This window comes from Rhincodon typus, chromosome 27 (genome assembly GCF_021869965.1).
Source record: "Rhincodon typus isolate 14 chromosome 27, sRhiTyp1.1, whole genome shotgun sequence".
Taxonomy (NCBI): domain Eukaryota; kingdom Metazoa; phylum Chordata; class Chondrichthyes; order Orectolobiformes; family Rhincodontidae; genus Rhincodon; species Rhincodon typus.
In genome coordinates, this window is record NC_063358.1 from 36,292,203 (window position 1) to 36,302,959 (window position 10,757).

The window sequence follows — 10,757 nt, forward strand, 5'->3', positions numbered from 1 at the left end:
CTTCAAGCATAATATATAAAGCTCAAGCTAGTTTCTACCCTGTTTCAGAGCATATTATTAATGTGGTCATACTATCAAAGATTCACACTGTCATCAGTGGAATCACTTCAATTTCAATGCAATCTTTTTTGAACAAAATGCTCCGAGTCTCACTTGTTGATGATCAGAGGTTGAACAGATCCTAAGCTGATTACTGCAAGGATCATTTTCCAACTGTGAGATCCTGTTAGTGAGCCTCACTCTTTCGAACTTTGATATCCCCAACTGGTTTGCTTAGAACTGCCTAATCATTTGGAGTTGAACTATATTGCAGCTCAAAACATGACTCCCTTGTGAATCAACTGAGAATGTGTGGATTAATTGGAGTTATTACATTTTGACTGGGTTGCGTACTGTAATGTTACAGGATGTGGATCACAGCAAACTTCAACTCTCTAGGAAATACCCAAGTTGGGATTAGAGGTAACATAAATTCCTACACTGAATACTTAGCTATTAAATTATATCAATATCTCTCCCTCACTTAACACAGATTAAATGTACTAATGAAATCAGCGTTTGCCCAAGAAATGAACTAAGCTCTGAAGAACCATTAAGAATACGCCGTGTTTTAATTAAATGGTTTCCCACAATGTGATGTAGTCCCACCTGCCAAACTGAATCAGCCAAAGAGAGTAAGATTCAAACCAGGAAACATTAAGCAATGAAGCAATATCCTGAAATGAAATACTGAGTTGACCATTGGAAGGGAATCAAAAAGAAGGAGGCCAAATTAAAGCCAACAGGAACAATATATTGTCCTTTATGTTTCAATATCAAGGTACAAGTAACCAGGAAATCATTTGCCCAAGACTGTGCTTGACGTCCTCAGCAAAACTGGGAGAGTGAAGGACTGTTTGGACTTCAGGATTAGTTCTTAGTCTTGGCTTGCTGAACACAGTGAGTAAACAGAAATTGTCCTAGTTCAGGAAAGAGGATCTTAATCTCCAACATTAATGTCACATTCCTGATTCTTAACCTGAGAATAAATGTGGGAACAGTCTGCATGCAGACTAGAATGCATTGATAGGAAACAGCCATATGAATGTAAAGTGTACAAGGCATAAATGGCAATTACTAAGTGTGCCACAGTGGTTGTCTGGGAATAAATTTGGGAAGCTTGCGCCAATATATGTGATGACCTCCCAAAACATGCATTCTTAAACTGAGTATGCACGTACTGTGGATAAACCTTCAATGCAGTTGACATTAATATTAATTACTTGGAATTATTTTCCCTAGTTTTGATTAAACACAGAATATAAATTTAACTTAGCAGATAATTTTGATAATCTTTACCCCCCAGAATGGATGTGTTTCCGTTGGAGATCTTTGTTGGGGGGAGTTCCACGTGTCTGGCAAACTAAGAGACTGGAGTGAAAATATTCAAAAATGTGCAAATGATTGGGGTATAAATGGGAGCAATATTTCAAGATTCCTAGCCCCTCCACTAAGGCCATCTGTATTATCATTGGGTTGGCTCCATACATCCATAATAACGCCACTGTCTACTTGATCCAGGTCTCACTGATTCATTAATATAGCCACAAAGGAAAAGGGGCAATCATCTCTCTGTTTCCTTTTATGACCTTCAAATCCTGAGGGCCTATCACTTGTGTTTCAATTGGACGATTTCTAAGATTTGTTGCGGTGTACCAGATATAGTTTAGCATTTAGATGTGCCGCATTTCAAAGGCCACAAGATTTATTGCTGATCAATCTGTAGCATCTGGGTTCATTTGTAAAGTCTAGCTCATGGCTATTTTGCGATGATATAAAATTACCCAACAAAGGTGGCCTATCTAGGCACTTGCTAAGTAGGTCAGTTGAACCTCCAGGCAGCCAAAGCAAGAATGAAATGGACATTTCATTCCCTGAGGTCCCGTGCTGCCTACACAACAGAAAAATGCTTGGCCAGAAGTTTACATTTCAAACACACACAACTCACAGGCTTAAAGAATTTGGGCACTTGAGTTATATGACTAAAGATGTTTTCACAGATGGTATTTGAACACACAATCCTGAATATTCAAAGGACTCCAACCGAATATTAAAAGAGAAGTTTTCAGTCCAAGTTGACATTTAAGTTCACAGTCTGGTGACACAGAGTGCCTTTACCAGATCCTCATCTATCAGAGTGAACAGTGCTTACCGAACCACAACGATCAAATGAAAACAGCCGATATAGAAAAGGGAACTCGACACTGCTGTTTACATCCTGATCTTTTCCTCCTCCATTTGTTTTACAGGAATGCCATGTAGCCGGTTGCCTGAGCAACCCATTCTAAGATAACCCTGCTGGAATCATTTTATTAAAAAAAATAAAGACTGGGTCTCGGGTCCTTGTCCCTGGCCGTCCCACACACTGGCATCATCTTGTAAACACACTGCTTTCAAACAAGCAGTTTATGTTGGCAATTTGTCAAGAATGCAGCTTGCAGAGAAGACCTCGTCCCTGGCCACTGTCAAACCTGAACACCTCGTCCATGCATTTGTATAACCTGTGCTCGTAGAGTCTGAATGCTGCTCAGGATTTGTTTCTGGTGTTCAACACATGTAATCCCCAGGCTCATTACATCCCTGTGGAAGAAAATCAGAGAGAATTTAGTGTCTGCAGTCTGCTGCTATTCATTGTCAAGGCAGTGGCTAAGAGTAGAGGCAGTACTGGTGACTGAATGAAAAGCACAGCTAAGTATAATAATCATACCAGCATAATCAGCTCCCGTTTCCAGTGGCACTTCATCCATTAAATTACCTGCCACAACTTTTTATTAAAATCTCTCACAAATGACCAAAACTGAAATGATCAGAACATCCTGAAAGGCTGCTGCTTATAGGCTGCTCTGTGAGCGACAGCTTCAATTGAGATGGATGAAGTGACCCAGAAGATGAAGTTGGGGGAGGCTGGTGAGTCTCATCAAAGTCACACAGGTTTAACTGAGAAGCATTACACACCAATTGATCGCATCGTTTATGCTTGCTACAAGCTCGTGCTGCAATTCCTTTATATTTTTCACAAGTTCTGATTATTGTTTTAAAAATGCTGATTTTTTTTCCCTTATCTAAAGTTTCTGGTTGTGGTATCTTATCCAAGACCACCAGCTGCCATGCCGATGTGGCCGAGGGAGCAAATAATGGTGGATTATTGAACTGTGAGAGGCATCACATTGAACCAAGTCTTGTCCTTATCTGAGGCAACAAGTCACTCTGTATCAGAGCCACAGGTTTAATGATGTCTGAGAAGACTGGATATTTGTCTTTCCTCCAGTGTGCATGGATCAGTGCATTGAAAGCAAATGTAAAACTGTCAGACAAACTAATTGCTCATCCACTTACTACTGCCTGGTCTCTAGATCAGTAGTCACTAAGCATCCCCTTTAGTGACTAAGCTGTTGGAAGAATCACTTTCATATTCAGAAGAATCACGAGAACTTTAAAATGTGGTGTCACATTTGATATGGGATGATTTGATCATGAATGAGGATGAGACGGGCAGGAGTTGTGGAGAAAAAGGAATCTCAGAGAAAAGATAAACTATGTTTCCTTCAATGTCTTCAGTCTGTGAAATTCAGGCCAGGGTGGCCAAACAATTTTGTCAAGAACAAACTAAAAGAACAATTGGGAATGCTAGGAATGTAGGTAGACCTACATTGAGACCTTCTTACAGACCATTCCTTGGACAAATGCCATTAGCATCACATTGAAAACAGAGTGTGCTTGAATGATCCCTGGGGCTTTCTCTGAGCATCCACCACAACTCCACTGGCTGAAGGTCTGGAGAAATGGCTTTTGGGCCTAATAGTGGACTTGGTGCCAATTGTCTGAGGCCAGGCAACAGGGTAATTGGTGGCATAGTGGTAATATCACTGGGCTAGTTATCCAGAATCTAGAACGTAGGTGAAATTTGAAGATCATAGAATCCCTATGGTGTGGAAACAGGGCCTTTGGCCCAACAAGTCCACACCGACCCTCAGAATATCACACCCAGACCTATCCCCGGACAACGTGGGCAATTTAGCATGGCCGATCCACCTAGCTTGCACATCTTTGGATTGTGGGAGGAAACCGGAGCACCCGGAGGAAACCCACGCAGACACGGGGAGAATGTGTAAACTCCACACAGAAAGTTACTCAAGGGTGGAATCGAACCCAGGTCCCTGGTGCTGTGAGGCAGCAGTGCTAACCACTGAGGCACCGTGCCGCCTCCAATCGAATTCAAGAAAAAAATCTGGAATAAGAGCCTAGACTAATGGTGACCATGTAACCATTATCAATTGTGATAAACCTATCTAGATCACTAATGTCCTTTACAAAGGAAATCTGCCATCTTTACCTGGTCTAGCCTACATGTGACTCCAGATCCATTGCAATGTGGTTGATTCTTAACTGTCCTCTGGACAATAAATAGCCAGTAATGTTGACATTACATGATAAAATGAAAAAATTGATCAAATTAGTGTGAGGGGGAGAGTGATGTCTTTGTCACTGAGCCCTTTGTGTTACGATTAAGCTACATAGGTGACCTTCCTGATTATGTCGTTTACGGTGAAGGCGTGCGTGGGAGATTTAAGAGAGGAAATTCCTGAGGAAAACCATTCTTGTGTGCAATGGTGCTGTTTGCGGTTTTCCCTTGTTTGGTGCCCAGCAGAGAGATCTGGTCAAGAGATTTTATTAATCAGAGCCTGGCCCATGAAGGTTAGGACCATTAAGGCTCAGTGAGGAAGATGGGTAGGAGTCAAGTTTTTTTTTCTTTATTCATTCACAGGATGAGGGCATCGCTGCCCAGGCAGCATTTATTGCCCATCCCTAATTACCCAGAGGGAAGTTAAGAGTCAACCACATTGTCGTGGGTCTGGAGTCACATGTAGGCCAGACCAGGTAAGGATGGCAGTTTCCTTCCCTAAAGGACATTTGTGAACCAAGCGCATATGGAGAATTGTGGGGGTAACCAGCTGAGTTTGGAAGTATTGTTGCCCAGCTTGCCAAAGGCCATTCAAGGGTTATTAATTCTCTGGCTTCTGCTTTATAATCCTTGGTTTTAGATAGGCAACTTACACTGATGGGAAGACCAAAACCAGAAACAATGCACCTATGATAGTCAGTCATGAATATGACATAGAATTCAGGAAAAATGTCTTTACTTAGAAAGTGATGAGAATGTGGAATTCGGTCCCACATGGAGTACATGAGACAGACAGCTATGTTTAACGTGAAACCAAATAAATACAAGCGGGAGAAAGGAATAGAAGGACATGCTGATAGGATGAGATAAATAGGGGTGGGAGGAGGCTTACGTGTAGCACAAACACCATCATAGACCAACTGAACTTTGTAGCCCGAGGTTTTTCACTGGCCCGCTTTTGGACATTTGGCCTGACATTTTGCGACTTTTCAACATTTGTTAACTTGTGGGGAGAAGCCTTGAAGAAAGACAAGCTTTTGCCTCACATATTTCCTTTCATTTAGGAGATATATCCATGGTGCCAGACTGCACGAGCTGTTTTCAAGAACCATTACTTCGATTTACTGGCCTCTGGAAGATAGCAGTCAAACTTTATTTCGGAAAGGAGCTCCAGTTGATGATTACAGCTTCAGTTTGGGGCTGTCACATACATGCGGTGCTGCCCTAGTGTCCTCAATTAGTCACGTAATGTTCGATTTGCTCTGCCACTGACAGGCACAACACCTTGGGAATCCAGAGATCAGTTTTAATCTGTAATAGACGCTTCAGATCCTGCAGTTCTCTTTCTTACGTACAGAATCTTCAATACTCCCACACCCTACAGTCAATTAAAATGCCAACAGGCACTTTTTAACTGAAGCTGGTAGCATATCAGCAGAACAAGCATGAAAGAAACTAGAAATCTGACTCTAATACTGAACAAAAATTTGAGAAGGTCTTTTGCAAAAAGACTGTCATAGCTGCACTAAAACATTGCATTTTAAGAGAGGCTGTGCAATCGAAATTACGTGGATTCTCTCTCTGCCTAACAGAGATTGTTTGGATGAGATAAATCAGACAGCCCTGCTTTGAGACATCTTTTTAAAAGAATTTCTCGCACATTCTTTATTCCTGTCAATAAATTAATAGCCCAGACTTAGGAGCACGGAACAAAATTCCAAAATTTGCAGATGCTTCAAAAGCTGGTAGTATTTTGATCTATTCCAAAGGGAATTGGATAAGCAAACAAAGAGAATGAAATTGTAGAACTATGGGGAGAGGGCAGGCGAGTGCTATTAGCTGAATTCCTACATTGCAGAGAGCAAGCACAATCACAAGTTGCTGAATGGCCTCCCTCAAGACTATAATCACTGTATGATTTTGTTTTAAATAATAACAAATATTATTGAGAAAATGTGAATGAGGTGATCTCTTCACCTTCTAGCAGTCTTAAATGCCGTCTGCTCATTGGGAAACTACCCAAAACTGAAACCTTTCTTAGGTTCCAGCAGAATGTGAAAAGCAGGGGTTAATCTCAGTGAGAATAGTGATTAAAAACGTCTATCCACCCATGGTGCAAATTAAAAAGTGCAAAGAACATCTTAACTATGTACAGCAGCTTGAATGTTATTATTCATGTCATTAAATCCACACAAGATATTAAAATATGCTAATCCATAAATACAAATAGAGAGACAAAGGTAGGCTGATGGTTAAACTGTCCCTGGAGTTTGGAGAAGAGTCCTATAGTTGATGAGCTGACACTGATACTGGAGATTGCTTCGGAAGCTCTGTTCATATAATATCTCTGGTTTATTCGGCATAACAGCCATCCTGCCCACTCCCGTCATTTATGCCAAAAGGATCTGGTATATAATCCCAACCATGACTATGGGGACCTGGATATCTGGGCTTCACATTGGCAGCCAGTTGAAGATCGGTGCCACCTGTATGTGCTGCTGGGTGTAGCCAACCTGATTGTCACTGGCAGTCGAGGTTCTCTCTTCCTTCAGCTCGTCTGCCTCCTTCTGGTCTCAAGCTGCAAGGGTTACCTGCAGTGTACCTGCAGGTGGCACAGATCTTTAGGGGTTACCTGCAGTATCAGCCAATGCATTGGATCAAGTAGCTCAAATCAACCTGGACTATAAGGTCTTCTTCCTCCCAACTAAACACCGCTGCCCAATAGCACTGTACTTCCAGTTTTGCAATGGTCACTGAAAGAAAACAGCCTGCAGCTTATCTTGTGTGATAGGAACAGACAATGGAATAGGAGTGTTTAAATAAGCATTTTATTTAATAAGCTATCTTATGATCGTAAAAGTGCCAACGATATTGGTTTTAACTAGTGACTCACTCGCGTATTAACATGCAGGATATGTATTGGTCTTACCAATCAGTTATTTTGTCATTTAGCATCACCAACATGGTGAAGAGAAGGTGAAAAAAGGATTAGAGCTGAAAAAAAGTTACTGATTCCAAGTTCATGACTACATCCTGAGAGAACAAGCAAAATACTGAGATGAGTGAAGCCAAATCGCAACTAACAATTTACCTATTTCATTCACACAACTTTTACAGAGTCCCACTGCAGTTCCAAGCACGCTGTATTGTAACTTTCAATGATGACAACATATTCTCAAGTTATTTTAGCTGCAAAAAACATTTGCAGCTTTCATCAATTCGTGTGCTGCAAAATATTGGCTGTTAAGATAATTGAACATACCGTAGTGTTGCAACAAAATGTTTAAAACCTGACTGAAATTTGAAGTAACAAGGTGTAGAGCTGGATGAACACACTTGGCCTGCTGTGTTCATCCAGCTCTATACCTTGTTATCTCAGATTCTCCAGCATCTGCAGTTCCTACTATCTCTGAAATTTGAAGTAATTGATGCAGTATTTGTTACAAGTTAGATATCATGATTGTTAGATTCGTTTTTCTGATATAGCTGCTGAATCATGATCGAGATTTTCTGACCTGTGTTTTTTACGTGAATTTCCAGAATTGACTTTGCTAAGAAAACAATCAGAAATTTCTGGACTTTCAGCTTCTCATTTCCCAACTCCATAAATCTTGTGTTGACATATTTTTTATAATTATTCCATGGTCACCATCCCCCTCTAATCCTGTAACCTTTCATGGCCTTCTTTATCCTTTCCTTTACCTACAGTCTCTGATTCTGTCACACAGCCTAGCCAGTGAAACCAAAGCCTTATTTCAGCCACCGAGATCTCTCACATAATGGCGTTCACCTCTGAAACCCAGCACCTCCATATCCTTCTATAACAGGCTTTTTTGAAGCTACCTCTTTTGGCCATTTTTTCGTTCACCCCATTTGAACTGTTTTTCATTTCATCAGCTCTTCTTCCGTCTCTGTGAAACGTCTTGGGATCTTTCTCTATTCTTGGGAATGTTTTATCCAAATGCACATTTACAGAGTCATAGAGTCATACAGCTAAGAAACAGACCCTTCGGCCGAACTCGTCCATACCGACTAAGTTTCCCAACATAAACTAGTCCCACTTGCCCGCATTTGGCCCATATCTCTCTAAACACTTCCTATTGATGTACCTGTCCAAATGTCTTTTAAATGTTGAAACTGTACCTGCATCTACTTCTCATTTCATATATGCATCACTCTCTGTGTGAAAAAGTTGCCTCTTAGGTCCTTTTTAAACCCTTCCCCTCTCACTTTAAACCTATGCCCTCTAGTTTTGAACTTCCCCAACCTAGGGAAAAGACCTTTGCTGTTCACCTTACCTATGCCCCTCATGATTTTATAAACCTCTCTAAGGTCACCCCTCGACTTCCTATGCTCCAGTGAAAAAAGTCCCATCTTATCCAGCCTCACCTTATAATTCAAACCCTCCAATTCTGGCAACATCCTGTTAATATTCCAAAGTGTTAATCTAAAGTCTTTGAGTACAGGCCACTTTGTAGGGAACACACGTGATTATCTGACATGCGGTGGTGGGGAGATGAGGTTCCCATTGTCAGTGGGCACTTAGAAATCTTTTCTGGAGATGTTATATGCACAAAGCACATAATGAAGACTAAAGGAGGTTGTGAAAATCTTAGCAGTAAAGTAATGAGCAGACAGCTCATTCTGGGAGAAGGCAGACTACTGGAACAGAGTTGCTGATTCTTTCTGATCTGAGACAATACAGCGGTCACACCATGGTCACTCTGTAGTAGCATCAATTTAGTGAGCATAAAATTCACATACAGGAGGGAGGGAAATTCTTGTTTGGTTCAGGTTATTGTATACTGTGAGTAACATCTAACATATCCCTAGGCCATGTAACCAAGCCGACAGTGTTACAGGCACATTCCAAACTTCACTGCTGCGGAGTAGAGCAGTCATACTGTTTGCCAATGGTAGTCTATCTAAATTGTTAGGGATCTTCCTGGACCTAACACAGGATATTCTCCATGCAGATACAGAGTGTGGTAATCTCATTTTCATGTCTGCGCCACTGAAGAAAAGCATAGACCAATGACGATTTGTCTGAATTAAAGATCACTTACTGAACTGTCATTCTGGCGACTGACTCCAGATAGCAGTATCCAGCTGCAGTGAAATTGTCCTTGTATCTGCCCATCTCAATGGCATCCAACCACTCGCCCACTGAGTCAAAGCATGGGAATGCTGGGAAGGTTTGGTCCATGAGGGGGATGTGCAGGTTCTGAGGTCTGCTGCTAATAGACAGAAGAGAGAGATCGCAGAGATTACAGATCATAAAAGAGGCAGAGTCTTTGAAAGCTAACTAAATATCATGCAGAGGGTATTTTTGTTTTGCTGTCTGTGCCTTTTTATTAGTCCTCAGGATGGAGGTCGGTTAGCTTAGTTGGGTAGACAGCTGGTTTACAATGCAGAGTAACGTCAACATTGGGGGTTCAATTCTCAGCACCAGCTGACATGACCATGAAGTCCCTACTTCTCAAGCTCTCCCCTTGCCTGAGGTATGGTGATCCTCAGGTTAAACCATCATCAGTCGTCTCTCTGAGAGAGCAGCACTGTGGTTTGGTACGACTATGGCAACTTTACATTTATTCCTCACGACTATCAGTTGTTCAGCTGAGGACTGGACAGTCTGGTTTCTGAAGGGACACTTCAAACCTGTAAATGTGAAAGTTTGCATTTCCACTTTTGTGTCCCATAATGCAGAGAGATTCACTGCTGGGCGTTTTACAACTCATTACCAGAAAAGTCAAATATCTCTGTGATTACCACAGTGCTTTCTCACACAAAACATCTCTGAAGTTCTGAAAAGCAATAAAAAAAGATATCTAGATTCAGATCACTGAATTCATCCAGCAGTTACTGGGTGAAGGCTGCACTTTCGAATATGCTTTATTGTCACGTGCACTCAAGTACAGAAGTGAGGGACTACAGTGAAAAGTTTACAATGTCACCTCTTATGGCACTATCTCAGGTACAAAGTTTAGATACAAAAGAGGAATAATAAAAAGTAGTTGCATAACTTTACAGAAATAAGACATAGTTACAAGAATAGACATTACAGTCATATAAATAAATTACACACAAACATTACATTGCAGTAGCTGAAAGCAGGGGCTTCCGCACATGGTCTGACAGTCCATGCCAGACCCCATTCCAACAACTATCCTCACTTCGCTCCAAGCCTCCAGTCTGCACTGCACCGGCTCTCAACTGCTCCAAGGTAAATTTTCTCCAGGACCACTTCCCCTCGCTGGTCTCCGCGCCGTGACCACTTCCCCTCGCTGGTCTCCGCGCCGGGACCACTTCCCCTCGC

General features: G+C 41.6%; 1 protein-coding gene across 1 annotated transcript in view; it reads right to left on the reverse strand.

The window, feature by feature from the left end:
* Positions 1 to 2,504: 2,504 nt before the first annotated feature.
* Positions 2,505 to 10,757, reverse strand: part of LOC109914512 (ephrin type-A receptor 7) — a 527,439-nt gene continuing 519,186 nt past the window's right edge. Inside the window, exons 16-17 of the mRNA XM_048613049.1 lie at positions 9,508 to 9,678; positions 2,505 to 2,619 (exon numbers count right to left, since the gene is read on the reverse strand). Of these exons, the coding sequence (XP_048469006.1) occupies positions 2,505 to 2,619; positions 9,508 to 9,678 (286 nt within the window). The remainder of the gene's footprint in view (positions 2,620 to 9,507; positions 9,679 to 10,757) is intronic.